A 22743-nucleotide genomic window follows, 5' to 3' on the forward strand; every position below is an offset into this window, starting at 1 on the left:
TAGATATCTTCCAGATGCAGTTGGAATTGCATTGGTGACTACATATTCCTTAATCAGAAGCACAGACATTACAGTTAGTTGAAGATTTGATATGTGCAGAGGCTGACATCCCATTAGAAAAGTTATAATAAATAAAGTTATAAATAAATAAATGTGCTTTTCAATTTCATTATATGGGTTAAGGTTGGCAGATTTTTATACAAGACTCTGCTGAATTTACATTTTATATTGTCATATTGTGATACATCCTAAAAATTATCATGACATATATTAAGGCCCATATGGCCCAACTCTACTTTCATGTTATTTATTTGTTTTATTAAAATCATGGTATATAATATGTACCATGATTTTACAGATCCGACCCACTTGGAAGCAGATTTTCGGCCCCTGAAGCTAAAATGAGTTTAACACCCCTGAGTTAGTGGTTGACTCACCTCTATATACTGTATTCCCTGTGATTGACTGGCGACCAATTCGGGGTGTACTCTGCATTTTCTGAACAGGACAACCAGTAGAAAATGAATGGATGCATGAGTGGATTTTATTCCTTCTTCTCAAATTTGAGGAAGCCTTTCTATTCTAGCCTGACTGTACCCCAGTGGACAAAGAAATGTTCATAAAGGCATACTGAGTTTGTTGTGGAATCTTACTCCTTTGGGATGAACTAGAACAGAGATTGTGAGGCAGGCATGTCCATCATCAGTGACCTCTGACTTCACAAATGTTCTTTTGCATGAGTGGACATAAAATACATATACACTCAGACATACCAAAATCTTCTAGAAAATCCACTCAGAAGAGTGGCAGTTGTCATTTTACTTTCTGAAGTGTGTAATGGCCAGGTGTCCCAAAACTTTTGTCTAAATATGTATGCACCAATACAGAAAAACACAGATGTGACCATTATACACAATGGAATCAATGAGTCTGTTAAGCACTTCACATTGTAATATATTTCTGTATTTTTATGAAAACATTTAGGAGATTGACTGCAAATGAGTAATAATAATAATGATAATTTTGAAAAAAATATTTTTTATCTTTATTATGATGTATTATTTTGAATGACCGATTAGGCTTTTTTAAAATTCTTTCAATATTTATATATATTATAATTATTTCAAGCTGCACAGTGGATGAGTGGTTAGCGTGCAGGCCTCACAGCTAGGAGACCACCCTCAGCCATTTCTGTGTGGAGTTTGCATGTTCTCCCCGTGCATACGTGGGTTTTCTCCGGGTACTCCGGTTTCCTCCCACATTCCAAAAACATGTTAGGTTAATTGGCGATTCCAAATTGTCCATAGGTATGAATGTGGGTGGGAATGGTTGTTTGTCTATATGTGCCCTGTGATTTGTGATTGGCTACAGCATCTGTAACGTGTAATGTGTTTTGTGGTACTACCAGTGTTTAAAAATCTGCAGTAGAGCCACTAATTGTGTGATGGGAGTACATTCACTCATCTAATGTGCATATAATGAGTCTCAGAAATGGTCGGTTCCCTGTCTCCACCATACCTGACAAGCTCATCTACTCTCTGTCATCTCTCACGCCAACACCGCCATCATCATTATCATCATCATTTACAGTGGGGTCTTGAACACCACTCCACCTTTTTTTACGTTCCCTCACCACCTCCACCACTACCACCACTGCCAGTACTACACGCACTGTACGTATGTTGACTTTTAGGGGAAACATATGAATGCTCTGGGTTGTCCCTTTCCTGCGATCCAGAGCACGGTGAAGCATTGAGGCAGCCGTGCTGCTGCTAATAGAAGCAGTGCGCATCAGTGTAGCGGCACTTGAATCTCATTAAACTGCTTAAGAGTTAGGAAGTAAGTGATAAGAATATCCAATTCATGTTTTTCTTTATCTTCCTCTTTATTTACACACAAACACACGCATTATTAACCCGTTTTATGATGTTCAGAGTGTGCCTGAACGCATCTCACACTCTTGTACTAAGAATGTGGACAAAAGGAAGAAGGAACTAGAGACGTGTGGGATGGAGATGCATACAGTATGAAGTATATCACTTCATGAAGTATGAAGTATATCAGAATGAAGTTATACAACAGTGTCAGGCTCTGTGTGACCGTGACGACACTCCACTGTGCAATGACGACAAACCCGTCGGACCCGAGGTGCGCTTGCTCTGGTGTGCATGTTTTAATTTCACAAAAAATTAGTTCATGCATTATTTTTGACAGCCCTAATACAATATAATACACTGAATATGTAAACTTTGAATATATGTCTTTCCTAGACATGTTTTGCAATCAAGCAAAATTACAGCACAAATGTGACAAAGAACACTGCAAAAAACAGTCAAACATGTACATTTTCTGCCAAATTTTGTCACACAACGATTGCCTTTCTGTGCCTTTCCATTACACAGGCTTGTGCAGTTCTGTAAGCAAACGCCCACCCACTCAGCTTTCTGTCAAAGCCTCCTTTTTGTGGAGTACCTGTGATGACCAAAAAGAATCCTATAGCACCGGAAAGCACAGTTTCTAGCTTAAAGGAAAACTGCCCATTTTTATTTTATTTTGCCCATCATTCACAATTGTTATGTGAAACATGAACACATATTGCTTTTCCCTGTTTTTGTATTCTACTGAGAGAAAATAAGTTAGTATGAGCTGGCTAACAAACTTGTCATGAGAGGTAACTATTTTGATGTTAAAGCTCTGACAAAAAAAGCTAAAAAAAAACAGCTAAAGTGTTCCATTTACATAACTGCCTTTTATATTAATAATATTTATTAACAATATTTTTGCTGTAGCAGCTACCAAGAAAAACTATATCTATCTGGTGGAGTAACACGAAGAGAAGAGTGGCTAACTAGCTCTCAATTTCCCTTCGAAGACTCACAAGATGCTGCCAGCATTTTTTTTTTACCCGAGAACTGGAGCATAAGTCTTGTGCTGGAAGACACAGCCATCGTAATGAGAGCGGACATTGTAAGTGTTGTGTTGTTTCTATGCTGCTGTTGTTGATGGAAGTAGCGTAAGCTCCTGGGCTAAATCAATGTGCTGGGAAAAAAGTTTATTTCATGTTTTAAGTCATCAAAATCCAGCAAGATACTGTAAGTGTTACATGTTACTGTCAATGTACTTTTCACTGCATTATCACAGCCTGCGTATCAAAACAATATTTTTAAAGAGCTTTGTAGATGGAATAGGGACTTCCCAATGATGTGCATTGTGAGCTAGCTCATACTAATGCACAGAAGGAAAGAAAAGGGCAGCCCGGATTAAATGCTAAAAGAAGCCGCAAACTGAGGATTTGACCAGTCATCATGTGTCAAGAAGAAATTCATCAACTGACTTCTCATAAATCAGGCACGGCCCTGGTTGCAGTCACTACCTCCCATTTTGCTCTCAATCTGTGTGACAAGATTACATGACAGCAACGTAACATCATTCATCTGGTGTCTACCAATCAAGCTTTGGACTGAAGTTATCTGTAGGCCACACAGTTTGCGTGGCTTTGGTGATAATATTGAAATATGGTGCAAAACAGAAATCTCAGTTGCACCCCTAAATTGAGATGTGTGTTAATTAAGCGGAGAGAATGTAATCAGGGTCATCTAACTATGCTTTAAAGTGTTATCACTATCACTACTTGGTTCCAAATTATACATTCTTACCTCCCAAAGATAAGAACATCTCCACCAACAGTAGTTTCAGAGAACAGATGCAGGCTTCCTCCCACATTCCAAATTGTCCATAGGTATGAATGTGAGTGTGAATGGTTGTTTGTCAATATGTGCCCTGTGATTGGCTGGCGAACAGTCCAGGGTGTACCCCGCCTCTCACCCAAAGTCAGTTGGGATAGATTCCATCTCACCTGTGACCCTAACAAGGAAAAGCGGTATACAAAAGTGAAAGTTAAATATATATTTAAAAATTAATATAGTTTACAAACATTATTGTGTTGTTTTTTTTAGAAATAAGCATTGGATGTCTAAGCACTGCTCATTATGCAAAGCGATTAAATCACAATTTAGTTTTTTTTGTTTTGTCGGGTGTGTTTGTACTTTAGCTTTCAAATGTGAATGAGTATTTTTGGGTAATTAGCTTTTGCTAAAAGATCAGTCTGCAATGCTGTAATTAGTATAGATTACAAAATATGCAAAGAAAGAAACATGACTTGTTTCTTGTTATATTGCACACAATAATGCGTAATCTATGATAGAATACTACCAAAATGTTGGAAGATATATGTCCATTTTCGTCATGTTTCCACAAATTAATGGATCCCCCACACCCTTTTACTATTTGTGCAAGTTCCAGGTGCAAGTTTGTAGCATTGCACCTCCTTATGAATAGTTTTCACAGGATATGTTTGTATAAAATATATTTCTTTCTGTGTTTTTTAAGTTCTTGCCACTTGGATGGTGATTGTTCAGGTGTGCAAATGCTGGTATTATAGTAAAATGAACAGCTCTCCCCCAAGATTCAGTTTCTTTCATTTCAGCAAGGTAAAGTCACACACTCATGGTCCATTCAGAATTACGAGAACACTCATTACATGTCACAATCATTTCACATCAATTGCACTTACTGTTCCACATTTCACTCTATGTAGGTGAATATAACAGTCACAGATTAACCCATAATAACTGCAATACAAAACATAAAGTAATTTCACTTTTTGGAATCATGAGTGTTTTTTTTTTAATGCAAGAATTGAATTAGAATAACATAAATCCTGCAGAATGCGTGACATGAATACAACTGCATTGCATTTAATCATGGTTTGCATTTAAATGTTTTTAAATGGGGGTGGAGGGGGGGTGTCTTTTGAATCCAGAAATGTAAGCTTGCTGAGTAACGACCTAACGGACGTGTCCTTTTGGGGCCACACATCTGCTGGCTTCCTGTGATGTAAACAACAATGAAGTGTGATTTTTTTTTTTTTTTTTGAAAAATAACACGCAGTCTTGGTGGCCAACGAGTGCCGCCCATCATTTGTAGTCAGAGTCGGTTGTTGCTTTTGAATCCCTCCTTTTTTTCCCCACCTCCTCAAAGCGATTGGCTGTCACAGGAGCGCAGACAATGTTTTAATGCAGCGTGTTCGTGCTCAGAGTTCATTCTGTACGAGGAAGCGCTGACACTCAGGGCCTGTCCAAATGTGCACAACACTTTTTAAAAAGCGTGTTTTTTGACAACCAAAAAGCTCACCGGTTATAACGGAGCTGAAAAGAGTTGATCCAGAATGCTGGCACACTGTTGCCACTCCTCTCCTCCGTGACACTTTGGATAAGGACGCCGGCAAGGACACCACGCCACTGCTGCTGATTCGAACGGGATAGAACCCCACCGACCGGTCGCCCTTTTTTTAAACGGCCACTTTGGATCTTCTTATCTTGTCACGCATCTCGGATGTTTCTCTTTGCTTGAACAAGGGTGACTCACTGCAAAGCAGAGGGCGAGCGTCTGCATCCTAATCACACAGAGGAGAGGACTTCAGCTCATTGACATTACAGTCAGACTTTTCTGGAGCCTTTTTATTTATGTATGTATTTCCACTGCGCTGCATTGTAGCCTGCAAAGAAAAAGGGATGCACCTTTTACGTTTTTAAATTCATCAGAATCCCCATTGGAACTATTTTTTGGACTATTATGCCATCTGTATAGGTAAGTTCACTCTTGTTTTGTTTATCTCTTGTATGTTTTCTTTAGCTTTTTAAATGTATTTCAGAGGGAGCGCTGTAGATGCAACAGCTTTTATAGTTGAGTCTTACAAGGGAAGACAGAGAGAGCACCAGTGGAGAGAATTACATGCTTCTACTGTGATGTTGGCAGCGCATTCTTGAATTTTTATAAGGCTCATTTTAAATATCCGGATTATGTGGATTGGGAAAATGCGTGTAAGAGGCTCATTTTATACGCACTTATTCAAATAGTGTCACAATAGTCCATCTCCTGTTGTATGCCTTAGCATTAAAGTTAGACAGGTTCATCACGCATTCTCATCATATGAGAATGAGACCTTTCACTATCAACCTCTGATTTGCATATGAGAGAAGCATCTTTATGAATGTTATGTTTATCATGATGCAAATGGTAAAGACAATACCATTTTTGCCAGTGTAGCAGAAGACTGTGCTGTATACTCACATTGTCAACTTAATTGATGACAAGCTCCCCCATAATTTTTTAGATGAATTTCACATGAGCCTTATTTCAATTTTGGCTCAGTGGTGCATCTTATTTCTTCTGGTAGAATTTGTGTCTGATGTCTTGGATAAGCTAACAATATGACAAACAAATAATGTATGTCTTTTTTGTGCTCTCTTTTAGGTGATATCAATTTGCATTCACAATGACTATTCAGTTCGGAGAGTGGATCACGATTATTGCTCAGATGACTTTGAGTGCGCTGCTGAATATAAATTAGGTGTTCAGCACCACAGATTGCTGGGAGAAGCAGAGGAGTGCGGCAGATAAAATACAGTCCACTAAGGCAAATATCAAGAACTCACATGATGAACATTTTTCTTCTGATGCTAAGTGAGTTGTAACAAAATATCAACAGGTCAAAGGCAACGCAACGACAAGACAGCTTGTAGCCACTTACAGAGAGAGGGGATGTATCTGTCTATTTTCTTTTTCCTCCTCTTATGGGCTCAAGCCCTGACATTGAAAAACTTGAATTACTCTGTCCCGGAGGAACAAGGACCGGGGACAGTAATTGGAAACATCGCCAAAGATGCCAGACTTGGCTTGGAACAGATCGGGCAGGGAGGGCAGGGGAAGAAAGCCAACTTCAGGGTGTTGGAGAATTCAGCACCGCATCTCATTGACGTGGACCCCCAGAGTGGACTGCTCTATACAAAGCAACGCATTGACAGAGAAACATTGTGTAAGAGAAACCCCAAGTGCCAGCTCTCTATGGAGGTGTTTGCCAATGACAAGGAGATCTGCATGATTAAAATAGACATCCAAGATATTAATGACAACTCACCTATTTTCCCCTCAGATCAGATTGATATTGACATATCTGAAAATGCAGTTCCAGGGACACGTTTTCCATTGACAAGCGCACATGATCCAGATGCAGGGGAAAATGGTTTGAAAACCTATCAGATAACACGTGACGACTACAATCTATTTTCCTTGGAGGTAAAGTCACGTGGGGATGGAACTAAGTTCCCGGAATTGGTTATTCAAAGGCCGCTTGACAGGGAAGAAAGAAACCATCACACTCTTATTTTGTCGGCCACTGATGGCGGGGAATATCCAAGGTCTGGTACCATGCAGATAAATGTTAAAGTTATTGACTCAAATGATAACAGCCCTGTGTTTGACCAGCCTTCTTATGTTGTTGAAATTCCTGAAAATTCACCTCCTGGTAAAGTGTTGATCGATTTAAATGCCACTGATCCCGATGAGGGCAACAATGGACAAGTAGTCTATTCTTTTAGTGGCTATGCCCCAGAGAGAATCCGGGAGCTGTTCTCCATAGATTCCAGAACAGGGGTCATAAAGATTCAGGGTGAAATTGACTACGAAGAGAGCCCAGTTATTGAGATTGACGTACAGGCAAAAGACCTCGGCCCCAACCCGATCCCAGGCCATTGTAAAGTCACCGTTAAAGTGCTTGACAGGAATGATAACTGGCCCTCTATTGGTTTTGTGTCCGTAAGACAGGGAGCCATCAGCGAGGCAGCACCTCCAGGCACTGTTATTGCGCTGGTTCGTGTCACAGACAAGGACTCCGGCAGGAATGGGCAGCTTCAATGCAGAGTACTGGGTAATGTCCCTTTTAAACTAGAAGAGAACTATGATAACTTCTACACAGTGGTGACTGACAGACCATTGGACAGAGAGGCACAAGATGAGTACAATGTCACCATCGTGGCGAAAGACAATGGCGTTCCCCCTCTAAACTCCACAAAATCCTTCACTGTAAAGATTCTGGATGAGAACGACAATGTCCCCCGCTTTACAAAGTCAGTTTACCTTCTGCAGATACCAGAGAACAACATCCCAGGAGAATTCCTGGGTTCAGTCCTTGCTCACGACCCGGATCTTGGACAGAATGGTACCGTGTACTACAGCATTATTAACTCCAATGTGAGTGGGGGTGATGTCAACACGTATGTAAATGTGAATGCTGCCAATGGAGCCATATATGCAGTCAGATCATTCAACTATGAGCAGATAAAGTATTTTGATTTCAAGGTTCTTGCTCGAGATGCTGGATCACCACACCTGGAGAGCAATGCTACGGTGCGCATCAGTGTTCTGGATGTTAATGATAACATCCCTGTCATTGTTCTACCCCTTCTACAAAATGACACTGCTGAAATCCATGTGCCCCGGAATGTTGGTGTGGGCTACATTGTCACCACAGTGAGAGCAGTTGACAATGACTATGGTGAGAGCGGGAGGCTCACCTACGAGATCTCTGATGGGAACGAGGAACATCTTTTTGATATAGATCCAGTGACTGGTGAGGTGAGAACAGCCCACCCTTTCTGGGACAATGTCAGTCCCATTGTCGAGCTGATTATCCGTGTTTCAGACCACGGCAAGCCAACCCTCACTGCTGCTGCTCGGCTTATCATCAAGGCCTCCAATGGACATCCTGCTGATGGACTGCTGCATATAGACGACAATCAGAACTGGGACATGTCCCTGCCTCTCATTGTGACTCTGAGTATAATCTCAATCATGCTTCTGGCTGCTATGGTCACCATAGCAGTCAAGTGCAAGAGGGAAAACAAGGAGATACGAACTTATAATTGTCGAATCGCAGAATACTCGCATCCTCAGCTCGGGAAAGGAAAGAAAAAGAAGATTAACAAGAACGACATCATGCTGGTGCAGAGCGAGGTGGAGGAACGGGATGCCATGAATGTGATGAATGTGGTAAGCAGTCCTTCCTTGGCCACCTCTCCCATGTACTTTGACTACCAGACACGCCTGCCACTCAGCTCACCAAGATCAGAGGTCATGTACCTTAAGCCCACTGCCAATAACCTCAGCGTGCCCCAAGGCCACGTGGGATGCCACACCAGCTTCACAGGCCCAGTCACCAGCACAACAGACACACCTACTAACCGCATGTCCATCATACAGGTAAGGGGAATTGCCCTACTCTCCTACACTGTTATGTGCACCCCCATGTGAGCACCTTCATGAGGTATCCACGTCCAATGTCTACATGATTTGTCCTGTAAAATGAAAGACACGAAGAGCAGGGAAAGGCAGAAGGCACTGGAGCACAGAAGCAAAAGACGGAAGGAAGTAGAGAGCATTAGAAGGATTAAATATTTTTGTGTCCTCTTAGAGCAGGTCTAGTGACGTCTGAACAAATTATTTGTATTTGAAATATGTCACGGCGAGCTTCTCAAAGCAGTTTTCACCCTGAGTTGTTTATCAATAATCAATCCATTCCTGGAATCTGCATTGCTGTGAAATAAACACAATAGCTCATAGACAAAATCTATAATGTGAAAGCATAACAAAAATAGGGTAATATAATAGTGATGTAATCACCGGAAAGAGCACAAGTACAATGTTGACAAAAAACTAACCACACGTGTCTTGATTAAATAATACATTTAACTTTTGAATAGAAAAATCTATATGTCCCTTACTGGACACAGTTCTGTCCGCAACCGCAGTGATGAACAAGGTAGATGCATGTTTGTTGTGCCACTTGTGTGTTATATTTTCGTGGAACACGCCTTACATTATGAAAAGTCCAGCGTTGTCCCGTCCACGCTATAAAAACCAAAGCGAGTCCACGTTTTTGATTTCGATACTGTAGGTGCAACTTTTAGTTTAATGTCACTGTCTGCCAAAACAGGGCATTTGTTTTTCCCTTATTCTTGTTTGACTTCCGCCCAATTTTACGGGTATGAGGATAGTGAGGATGGATGATATGCTGATGTCAATCCTTTTTTTAATCCTTTGCAATCGGCACACATTACACTACAACAACTTGGAACTTTGACAATGCTAACATGTGCGTTATTATGTCTTAATGTGTTTGTCATTTCTTGTATATTACAGCAGGTGATATGAATATGAAGGTGACTATAAATGTGTTATTTCATGTATGAAGGACTCTAATAATTTTGATGGTCAAACAGGTTTTCTATGCAAAAATAATTTTTAATTCTATCTATTTTAATTCCAATAGATTAGCAGATTGAAGGTATTTTTACAGCTAGTTAAGCATCTTTGTGAAGAGTACTTGGGTATATAAGTCTCTAATGTGATAACTTTTCTGTGTCTTTAGCCTTAAGCTCATTAAAGGTCTGTCGTGCCAGACTAGGATTAAGGACTGCAGCAGTCCATAATTATACGACAATGGTCAATTGAAGCTGATCAAGTCTTTCTGATGTTTACCTTTTTCTTGTCTAGTATTGGTATATTTTATGTTGTTGATGTGTAGTTTTTTTTATTTTTTTTTATTTTTTTTTACCAGAAACTACTGTATTACTGGTATTACTGTTTGTTCTAACTTACTTGGAGTTAGCCGGACATGATGATTACATTCTTTGAATTATATCCAGTTAACCATGTTGGTCTCTTAGTTAAGCTATCCTTTGTAATTGTACCCCCTATTTGAGGTGGACATTCATGTGATGAAGAATATGATCAGATGTGACGCATTCCCACCAGGGAAGAAAGCCACTGTCCTTAGTTCTCATTCTCAACCGTGCTTCTATTATGAGCCAGCTGCAAAGGGCAGAGGCCAGCACAAAGAGCGCCAGGACTTCTTAATCAGAGGAACATGATAATTGCTGGTCGGTTTTGCAGGCTGTTTCTTTGCTAATGTAGCGATGATGAATTACGCTGCATGACACTCCTGCACACTCATTGTGTTCGCTCTCTTTTCTCTACTATCTTCCGACTGTCAAAGAAAAAGCTAGCAGGGGCAGCAACAAGGCACTCCTTAGTGTCCTGTTTTAAGTGGGTCCCATGGAAGTGGGAGGCATGTAGGGTGCTCTATTGTATTATTCAACAGAAACCAATGTAGAAGTAGTTGTCTTGAGGCATTACGTTTCTTCAGAAGCTGTACAGAAGCATATCATTTTCCATTCCACCCTGCCACTGCTCTCTCTTTATGTGGACAGTAAGTAACCCGAGTCAGAGGAAAGTGGCTATGGGGAAAGATGTCAGGAAACAAAGACAAAATTCCCTGTCCATCGATCCAAAGGCCCCTCAGTCCATCTGTCACTACAGTCGTCCAGTGAAAGAGAGGCTAAATAGAAAGAACAAATAAAGAGATGGAGCTGGTGGTATGCCCTTCCACTCTATCAGTTTCACAAGGGCACCTTAGTGGTGTTGCTTTCACATGCACCTGCATGGCTACTATCAGCCTGCAGGTCTGCAAAGCTCTCTTCACACTTCTCTTGGCCTCTAATGATGCTTTATAGCAGCGTATTGGCATATGGACACAGCTCGGTCTACTGCTGAGCGAGAGGAATAACATGAACATATCAGCAGAGCTCGGCTGGCCTTATCATTGTCACCACTGTGCCAGCAACCAGCCCAGTGGAGAGCTTCATTTTATTTGCAAGGGGAATTCCTGGGATAAGGAGATGGATGATACGTAATGACGCTTAATTCTGCTTAAGGCAGTGAATGGAATTACTTACTAGAGAATGAAGGTTAAACCCAATCTGTTGCGAAATTCCTCAATGCTCAGAAGGATTTTTATGTCCTCTGTCCGGTACAATACAGTTTTAAAATTGTGTTGCACATTAAGTTTCAGCATGGGCTGGCTCTTTGGGACTGTTTCCCTCATTTTCACCAAAGGTCTATAGATAAAGCGGCTTCTTTTAAGTGACCAATAATTTACCGTAGTTGTTTAAGTACATTTTAATTCACTATAAAAATGAGTCAGAAATGGGGTGTGCAGGGTATGGAAGCCAAGTGGGAGACTATGACAGCTGCCACTTAAAGGCACTAAACGCTGCCTTTAGGTGGCAGCAGTCTGCCTTCAGTTGAAGTGAGGGTGTCAAGAATAAAGGGGGTTCTCATCTCATTTGTCACTTGCAGCTTGGCAAAGGCCTATTTTAGTTTTAAATATACCTGACATAATCATGCCACTAGTCAACTAAATCATCAGTCAACATGACTCCAGGATTGTGATGCGATGTTTCTTCTTATTTTTTTTTTTTTAGTAGCAGTAATGGTGGTGCATTTAAATACATCTTTAAAAGAAAATGCCATCAAGATGTGAGCATATAACCATCTGAGCAGTGTGGATTTGCATTATTATTTGCACCCCCCTTGATCTGTTAAAGTTGCACATATGCATACCAACAATGTAGTGAGCGGATGTTTAAAATGACTTCTTCCAGGAATGGTCTCAGCCTGCATAATTCAGGCAGATTTATGTGTGTTGGTGGGTGGGTGTAATTTCATTGTGTATTCCAAGCATAGGATTTAGTCTTTTCGAGGCAGAGCCTCTTCTTTTTTATGAGCGTGACAATCTTGCATTTGTCCGAACCTTGAAACACCCTTCCTCCAAGATAGGCACACACACACTCAAGCATGCAAACACACTGATGCCCGCAACAGGGCTGTCTGTGTCTTATCACATCCTCTGCCGTATATTATATTGAAACTGCTCCCACACTTGAGAGACCACTGAGGCAATGGATTAGAAAAACACTCTTTATTTAATTTCTCTTTTCCTCCTCATCTTAAGATAGCCGCTCTGTAGCCTTCTGTGGGATTGGATGTGGTGGGATGGAAGTGGGGTTGTACCTGGTAAAACTAAGTCCATTTTTAGAACAGACTGAGCAACTCTTTCAAAGTCACTTGTGTACTCCCACTATTGAGCTGTTCATAACTACGGCGCCAATGTGTTTCTTTTGACTGGTTGTCTCGGTATACTGCGATTGGCTGGCCTCTCGGCCAAAGTCAGCTGGGATAGGCTTCAGCATGCTCGTGAACCTAGTGAAGACAAGTGGCATAGCGAATGAATTAATGCATTTCTCCGTGTATGTTCTCACAATTCTCAAAATACTATCCTCTATATGGTCCCTTTTATGTAACTCCATTGCTGTATGAATTTGTACAACTTTGTTTTTCTTGTCTTGATGTTCACCAAGTCTTTAGGATGGATCTAACATACATTTTAGTGACATTGCTGAAATTTTACTTTAGGGAGCAGATGAAAACTTACCCCATTGGTAATACAACAAAACAACATAATTTCTTCAGTTCATGTTTTGTTTATTATGTGCCATTACTGGCTTTTTTTTTCACAGTACCACACAAGCTTGTTTCAGAGCATATTAGGCGACTGTAACAGCAGCATAATTCACAGCACAAAACAGCAGAGCTCTATATTTACATCGTCCTTCATTAATAAGTCATGGCGTTTAACAAATCAGGGGAAAGCAGTGGATGTCAGGATAAACATCGGAAGCCTCTGACTAAATATTTGTGAAAATTCAGAAGGCAACAAAAGACAGTAGCAGTGTGAAAGAACACAAGCTAAATAAAACAGCACTAAACACAATTAGTGTCCATCTTAACCAGAGAACTGTGGGAATGGGAGATCGGATGGCTTTAGAATTCATACAAAGCCGCAATTTTGTGTTTTGAGTTGGATTTTTTTTTGCCTTCATGAAAATAAATTGAACTTGAATAATTATACATCTTACATATTTCAATTAAATTGGTGATTATGTCTACAGGTGGACCAGTTTGTAAGGTATTAATATTAAAGCTGAATAATGCTCACTTGCGTCCACTCTAACATTGTGGACTGCAAAAGGCTGTCATTGGTTGGCTTGTAGTACATTTCCTGTGCGTATACGACTAGTAAAAGGGGCTTACAGCCCATTTCCATGCATGCTGGATCAACATTTTGACTAAAAATTAATGTTGTAAAGCAGAGGTGTTTTTTATTTTATTTATTTTTTTATATATATAAAAACCATCTATTGCCATATTTTGATAGGGAAGGAGGGATCTGACAGGCTAAAAAGTTGGGGTTGCTCACTGAGTTGATGTTACATCATGCACGCAAACCTGATGAATGGCAGTGCAAGGATCAATAAACACAATGGTGTCCCCATTCTGCTGCACTGTTTTGTCTTGGGAGTACGACCAATCACAGCGGAGTGGGCGTGGCCGGAGGTGGGCTGTGAGTAGAATAAATTGAAACAGACAGTTTAGGAAATCCAAGGAAATACAGCTGGAATAGGAGCAGATTCTGGAAGGTGTAGAACACGTTCTGTGCGGGTTATTGTGTGTTGCTGCTCTATAGGAGTCCATAATGCAATACAAATGGCTGGAAATGAGAATAATCTGCAGGTCTGAAAATGTTGACGTGAATGAGCAATTAATTTTTTGCATATCCCTGCTAATCACTAATCACAAAATGAGTAAATTAAACATAACATAATTAATACCTTGTGAACTGTATGTTGATTGACTATGACATAGATATTTGATCAATGAAATATTATATAATAATGGGATTCCAATTCTTTTTGTTGATGAGGGGTGTTAATTCATATGCACTGGTGGACAATCTTTGCTGTTATATAACACATTTCACACATTTTCAGTCACCCAGAAGGCAGCAACTTGAATGAATCCCTATGTCCCTTTATCTTCTGTTTTGAGATCACTTTGTAAAATTCTGTCTTCCGACTGCCATTTTTTAGTTTTGTAATTCCTAGTCTGGCAAAGAGTGGAAACAATGGCATTTTGTGTCCTGCAATTGTCAAGAAACACACAGGATATGAGAACACAACTTGGCCTCTGTGTTAGTCAGACAGGCCGGACGCATTAGAGCAATTAGCTTGGTTCAAAGGGAAGCAGCCTATTGGAGATGACATGGCCATGATACTAACTGCATTGGCAGTGCATCAGTGGCGGAGGGGAAGTGGAGAGTCAGGGCTATTCTGCCTAATTTATTAAGACCAGAGCTTCTAATCAAAGTCATCATCAATGATAACGAGTCACTTTTAGTTGGCTTCAAATGTGTGATTAGAAATGTTTCTTTTTTCACAGAGGTGCAAATCATGCCATTTCTGTTTGCAGTGGTTTTCTTTAAAGATATTACTTGTTTTTGTGACCCGTCAACTTTTTTTTTTTTTTTTTGCTGCGTTGCAAGCACAATCCTATACCTGGTGTGTCTGTGTACTTTGTACCTGCTGATCTTTCACTGTGTTTTCTTATTTAATACAAACACCCCCCAGCCCATTCTATTTCTGCTATTTCATACAAAAAGTACAAGATTGTGACCAAATGAAATCCGTTCATGTCCCCAGTAGACCTGAGGCATTTACAGCTGGCATTTTGCTCGAATAAGTCAGCCAAGAAGTCAATAGCACCAACAAAGGTCACATAACTCAAGAGAACAAAATATAACATACACTGCACAAGAATTTTTAAATGTGTCAACATGCAACTGCACACACGTGCACGCATGCTATCACACGATATCCTTTGAAGTGTCCATCTTGCCGGATCCTGTGATCGGAATGAACTTCCCATTAGGGACCACCTGCTCCCCTGAGCATTCTTAGATTCCTCTGCACCAGGGTGCTTGTGGTGCACAATTACACTCTAGATTGGCATAGACCGACTAAACTTGCAGTAATTGTGCAATGAGGTGTACAGCACACAGAAAGCCAACATAAGCATACACTGTGTGGTGATGTATTCTTTGAACTGGCAGTAGTGCGGTGAGCTGTAAATCAAACACTTTCAAAGTCAAACAAAGTGGATCTCGCTCTGCAGTGCTTTGGCATCGGCCCAACATGAGGGAGCTTCAGTGTGCCCTCTAGACATGTGCTACCGAAACAACATGCAGCTCGAAGAAGAAGGAATTATGTCGATGTGTTCTCACTTTCTCTCTCATTAGTTTAAAGGAAGTGATTTATCACGCTCTCACTCTATCTCTCCTTCCTTGTCCTTGTCTTTTACTGCTAAGCACTTCTTCAGCTTCATCAGTAATGTAATTAATTGATTGGATGGATATACCATGAAAACCATCCCCATTTGCTCTAATTTCAGCTAAGTACACGTCACAACAAACGGCTGTTAAACAGACGGTTTCGGCCTCATAAAACCACTGGACTCAATTATATTCAAACAATGTTGCAATTAACTGCTATTAACTGCTATTTGAATAGTATTTGAATCTTGCCAGTGTATTTTTCCTCGTTTGTCTACGTCAGCATTGGTGTTTTCTTTTACATTTGGAGCCCTGTTTGAAATCTGACTCCCGCGTTTCAATTCCTGTCCATGGCTGAAGGGAACTGACAGCCACCGTGCTTTGCGGTGTCTGTTTTGTGTTTGTGGCAACAAAGACAGCTGAGTCAGCAATCCAAGATGTTATTGCCAAAAGAAAAGGCCATGGAAGTGTGGTGGCTATGCAGAATTTGTTGCCTAACGTTTTTCTCTTGAAGGTTGGGGTAATGATGGTGAGTGTTAATGGTGTATGAAAATGCTATATAAGTCTCATTGTTTTCTATTGTATTATATGGATGCGCTCAATTGGTCCCACCCTCGGTTTATGTCTTGGAGAGAAATCTTTTAGCGGCTTTTAACATTCCGATCGATTTCTCATATGGTATTTTTTGTATTGATTTTTTTATGTGGTTTGTACTAAAATACAGCATTTTATTACATATTGCTCAGAGCAAAAAAAAAAAAAAAATCTCTAATTTCCCACCTCTTGCCGAACCTTTTCCCTTTCTCTCCCTATATGCTTGCCATTGCTGATAAGCGTTGCAATTGCTCATGTTACTGACGACCGGAGCCAAATTCATAATGATGAGATTATCTTGTCAACAGTACAGTGTGTATACGTCTGCCATATTGATCTCTGCACACAGTCTTAATGAATAAAGTGCTACGGTGGAACCTCTGGCTCAATGATAACTCAGAGCACATCTTTCTATTTTTACTTTACACTCTCAACACTGCAGTGATGACTGGATTGTCGTATGCCTGTTTCTCCTTTCTTTCTCCTCGCTGCAACTCTCCTTTCCTTTCCTTTACAGATTAGTGGGCTAAAACTGCTCCTTCACACATTGTCGGAAATGTGTCACACTGACATCTTGAGTCTGTGTACTCTCAGGTGGAGAGACATGAGTGCTTGTGTGGGAGTGCAAAGAGGGGCACGAATATGAGACAGGCCGCCTAGGCTTGTGTGTGTCTTAAAATGACAAATGAGGTTTGAGGGCAGGATATTTGTGAATTTCAAGAGAAGGTCACCAGGGTTTAGAGCCTGAGATTATCTATGATTGTTTCTTCTGTGGGCTTACCGATTAATGCTAAAGCTGCTCTGACAGATTCTTAATGCACCATAGACATACTTAAAAGAGTCAGGGAGGAATGTGCCATATAACAGTTAGACAACAAAGCATTGCCCCCTGAACCTTCTTTGAAAGAACAGAACCGCCACCCTGTGTTATTGTAGTTCCCATTTGCGGAGATACCTCATCACTGCTGACCCAATACAGATACACTGGAAAGGTCACCTTGCATTCAAACAGGACATTCGGTGGATATGTGTGGTTATTTGGAAGAACCCAGGTGGATGATGCATGTGTGTATAAGCTCATGTGCATTTATTCATATTAAATGTGTGTGCACATTGTGTGGTCATAGCTGTATTTGGCCTTGGCTGAGGGCTTTGGGGAGATGGGAAAAAAAATCCTTTCATCGCAGAATGGTTCCTACCATTGTTTCAAAGGGAATAATGTTTATTTTTATGTTGTTGTTGTTTTTTTGTTAACATGCCAACTGGCCCATATTTGGTGAACATTAAAAAGCTTTCTTTTTAATGTCAGCTGTGATTAGGTTAGTAATTCTGTATCCATGTTAAACTGATTGACAGTGTTTCATTTTCAAACCAAGGCCAATTTTAATATTTTTAATTTGTTCATGTTTTACTGCTTATCCTCATGATGGTCGCCGGCGTGCTGGAGCCTATCTCAGCTGTCTTCGGGTGAGAGGCGGGGTACACCCTGGACTGGTTGCCAATCACAGGGCACATATAGACAAACAACCATTCACACTCACATTCATACCTATGGACAATTTGGAGTTGCCAATTAAAACATGATTTTGGAATGTGGGAAGAAACCGGAGTACCCGGAGAAAACCCACATGCGCAAGGGGAGAACATGCAAACTACACAGTTTGGAGGGTGGAATCGAAGGCGGGTCTCCTAGCTGTGTGGCCTGCAATTTTAATATATAATGTTTAAATTAACGATCCAAATTCAACACCCCAATAGAGATATGTATACTAGAGACATTGTAGGTTCAGTATTTAACTTTACTAAAACAATTTTAAGAAATGTATATTTACTACATGATTTGTATGTTTATTATTCTTTGCTGAATGGTTGCAGTCATTGATGTATGAAGAACTTGATCGTTTTGTTCCTTCACAGGCAGCTTTGGATTTTTTGGGCTGAGTTAGCGATGGTTTAATGAGGGCAAAGCAAGGACAGTGCTGACTCAAGACTTAAGTTAACGGCAAAGGTGCACTAAGTATTGATGAGGAAGTCGAGAATGATTAGTAGCCTTGACACCAAGACTGTAAAGTACCCCCGTTACTACCTTTCTTAACACATGTAATAATTGTTTGTTTGTTTTTGTCTTTAAATCGTCTTGTACACTTGACTTTATCAGAAGCCATTTAACCATTCCTTGCGTCCAATCTAAATATGTCAGAAAAGTGCCTTAATAACAAAATGCAACACCTCTGCTATTTAGTTGAACTGCCAACTGCTATGTTTGGTATTGAGTAAACATTGATGCCAAAAGCTATATTCATCATTTACTCCCGCGGCAAAACTGACACAGATGTGGATTGTGTTGATAAGTATACAAACACCTGCTCTGAGCAGAAATATTTCCTCTGAGCAATGTTGGCTGCTGTGTTCTTGTCCTCATATTGCTGTTAACCAAAATGATGCCAGAAGGTGTGCACATGCAGAACGTGTAGAAGGGAACATGTTTGAAAGAAATGAAAGAGGGGATCAGATAAATCTGCCTCGTTCCTTTTGTCTGACTATGCTCGTGTACGGATGTAATGATAATTAAAGGAAGAATGGCCTATTTAAAAGATTTCTATGCTTTTTGTCTGTAACATTTTTTTTGTGTTATTTGAAAGAAAAAAATCGCAGCATATCCATGCATCTCCTTATGTGAGTTGTTATTCTGGAGGCAACTTAACACTTCATATTACATGGTGAACAAGCCTCAAGCCGAGCCGATAAATAAACAACAACAAAAAAAACGTCAGCGTTCTTTCAGGGAAAAACAGCTGCTCTGATTTACCTGGGCGCGATATTGATGTGATGAATGTGAGCTATGAGGATAATCTTGTAAACAATGGTTGCCCACTGAAAGAGATTACTGAGAATGATGCCACAGCAGCAACTTTATCAGAACTGGACAACATTTCTTCATGAAAAAAGAGCAAAGAACAGCATCAAAGGCTTCTTTTGATTAATCTTTGTAGTTGTTGATATGTTTGACCCTTAATACTACTGGTACTGTTATCGTTGCTACTACTACTACTACTACTACCAGTAGTGTATAATGATATGGCAATAATAAACCCTGTGGTAAAATTCAGCTTTACATAATTTCTAATTACATTATACATATAATCTACTGGTTCTGTGCCTTGCTCAGGTGCACCAAAACAATCTTCATGAAGGGGGAGTCTCTTCAATAACCAACCCAGATACAGTATCTATATTATCAGTCCCTCTAGGATTTTATTAATGGCATTGTTTCAACCTGAATTCCCAGATTTTCACAGCAGCTTTTTCAAAATGGCGGCAACAATTGCAATGGTTTGGGGCCTATTTTTTTCAATAACATTGTATCAGATTTAGATTTCATGAATTTATTTTTTCTTTGTATCTTTAACATAAAAAAGCAAAGGATTTCAACAACTTCAACACAATATGCGTTTCCGCATCGTCTATAAGTTGCATCTGTGTTTTGACACATTGCAGTAGTTTGCCCCCGCTTTAGTTATGAACATTTGGGAAGCATTGAGAGTGATCCATAGGTTTTTTTTTTTTTTTTTTTGGTAAATGATGTCAACATCACATGTAAGCAAGGAAGTGAGGACTTGGGGACTTGGTAAATGCTTTATAGTACATTACCCAGAAGGCATATAGTGCTGTGGATGTGAGCTGGTATGAGGGTTGTGTCATCAGAGCAAGAAAATGTTGATATAATGGTCTGGTTAGAGCAATGTCAAACTCGTGGCCAGAGGGCCAGATGTGGGCTGCACATAATTTCATGTGGCTGGCAAAAACCTGGAAATTATGTGTATCAATACTGCACTTCAAGTCTTTCCATCTAAAAAATAAATTGTACGGTGTGCAATCAACATCTGAACCGTTTACTTTTCTCAAACAACACAGGAAAAAAAAGATTTTAATGACAAAATAACTACATTTATTCACATAACACAAAACCAAACACAAAATAATAATCTATTTACAGACATTTGCATGTTTTTGAACTATTTACAGACATGTGCATGTGTGTACGCCTGCACACTTCATAGATGCTCAAGAACAGCGTCACCAACGTCACAACAGATCTACAGCCAGACAAACTCTGTGCCAGTTTAAGCTGCCTGTATTTTTGTCTCTGCTGGATTTGTTGCCATTTCCCTTCGTCAGCGTGCAATTTAGCAACTTCTGTCTTCTTCATATTCAAGCTGTTGCTGCCGATCCGAAAGAAATAGAATAGTTGCCCGCGACTGGGACAGAAATACATTGCCTATAAGTCTGAAATTCACACACAAGATGAATGTTACTTTGGTGTGAATGGTTTATTTGTCTATAGTATGTGCCCTGTGATTGGCTAGTGACCAGTCCAGAGTGTACCCCGCCTCTCGCCCGAAGACAGTTGGGATAGGCTCCAACACCCCCGCGACCCTCGTGACGATAAGCGGTAGAAAATGAATGAATGATGCATAAGACGTTGATCTGTAGCTCCTATAAATAAAAGCAAATTCCGTACATAGACGTCTTTGGCAGTCAACGTTACTTTTTGGAAAGATGTCTATAGATGTCTTTGGCAGGGAATGAGTTAATAACTGCAATTTCTGTTCAGTTGTGTTGTTATTGATTATTATTTAAATTTGTTTCATGATCTAAAACATTTAAGTGTGACAAACAAGAGGCAAACATTTTTTTCACGGCACTGTATTCAAATATATTGACAGTTGGAAGTAGTCTCAGAATTTTTTTTTAAAGGGGACCTATTATGATTTTCTATTTTTCTGACCTGTTGTATTCTCATGTTAAATGATGGCAAAGTTTCAGATTGCACATTTGGAAGTGAGCCCTGGAAAATAAGTTTGTAATGGCTCAAAACACTCGATTTCAGAGGGCGTTGTAAAACTGAAGGTTTGTGATGTCACATATGTGGGCTTCCTTATATGGGCGTGCTCTCTGCCCCTCCCCCAAGCTCTGTTTCTGTGTTGTTTGTTGTTAGCAATGGCTAATAACAAATGGTGTAAGGGAAAGCTACATTTGTTTACAATTTCTAAAGAAGCAAACAAGCACAAGTGATTGGAGCTTGTGATTCCCTACCAGTAAAAGAAAAAAGGCATTTCACGCCAGACTGTTTTTTGAGCTCTCAATTCAAAGGGCGGAAAATTAGCATACCAGGTCCCCTTTAAAACCGTGTTACATGATTTGCACCACCTCCACACTTTTGAAAGAAATACAAATTGTTGGTTGGGTTCAAATTTGCCCAAGGACATGTTACAGCAACAGATGAGCTGACACTAGTGTAAAGTTACAATAATGAATTCCCTTTGCTTATTTTCTCCTGCAAGAAAGAAATGGAAAAACTTGAATATAAAAATATTCATTCAAAAAGAAAATTTATGACTGCAAATGTCTCACAGCAGGAACTGTCTTTTGTGGTTTCAATTTGACAGTGAATTACAATCTTGAACTGAGGATGCGTTGATCATCTCAGTTGGCACAGTTGGTTTTTGTCGGGCAGATTAGCATGATTCATTATTTAGCCCTTCAATAAATGCCTTAGAGTTAAAACAGATTATTCAAATGTAATGTTGTCATTTCTGGTAAACACATTTAAATACATTGAATGCTTATTAAGTCAAGCCTTCTGAGCCATTTTGTTTTATATAAAATTCAGTTTAGCCCATCATTTGATTTTTCATGGAACGTAAAATCGACACATTTGCCTATATGTGCGTTTTTACTGCATGAGTGGAAGAGAACAATCTAGAGGCAAAGAACGAATTCAAGGATATGTACTCTCAGAAGGTTTGCATTTCATTATTTCTACATGAGTTGATTCTCAAGATAATAATGACAGGCTTTGTTGACCAACTCTCAGGTTCAGTGCTGTTTATCCCTTAAGTGTTTTCTTTTCATGTACTTGAAAGATCCTTTAGGCTGCAAAATTAAATGACAAACATTATTATTAAAGATGGATGCACTCTACAAAAGCATCTCTCAGGAAAAAAAAAGTTCAATAATGGAGTCTTTTGCAGCACTTAAAATCAAACATAGCTATTACTGTCTTTTTTGCTTCAAGATACCTTTAAATATGACCAAAGTAGTAGTTTATCATCATAGGGAAAAAGACTATCAGATTTTTCACCATGAGTATTCCTCAAAGGGACTATTTATTTAGCAATAAATGTGTCTTGAAATAAGTAAGGCATGCTTTGGAACCCTTATTAATGCTGGTGGAAATCATG

At 39.8% G+C, this 22743-nt stretch overlaps 1 protein-coding gene across 2 annotated transcripts in view; it reads left to right on the forward strand.

Annotated features, from left to right (window-relative positions):
• Window positions 1–5081: 5081 nt before the first annotated feature.
• Window positions 5082–22743, forward strand: part of pcdh17 (protocadherin 17) — a 55120-nt gene continuing 37458 nt past the window's right edge. Inside the window, exons 1-2 of one of the 2 annotated variants that reach the window (XM_058088669.1) lie at window positions 5082–5649; window positions 6316–8889. In XM_058088669.1, coding sequence (XP_057944652.1) covers window positions 6604–8889 — 2286 coding nt within the window. In that variant the 5' untranslated portion in view covers window positions 5082–5649; window positions 6316–6603. Of the gene's footprint in view, window positions 5650–6315; window positions 9100–22743 lie in introns of both variants that reach the window. The other variant, XM_058088668.1, reaches the window with a different exon arrangement.

This window comes from Doryrhamphus excisus, chromosome 12 (genome assembly GCF_030265055.1).
Source record: "Doryrhamphus excisus isolate RoL2022-K1 chromosome 12, RoL_Dexc_1.0, whole genome shotgun sequence".
Classification (NCBI taxonomy): domain Eukaryota; kingdom Metazoa; phylum Chordata; class Actinopteri; order Syngnathiformes; family Syngnathidae; genus Doryrhamphus; species Doryrhamphus excisus.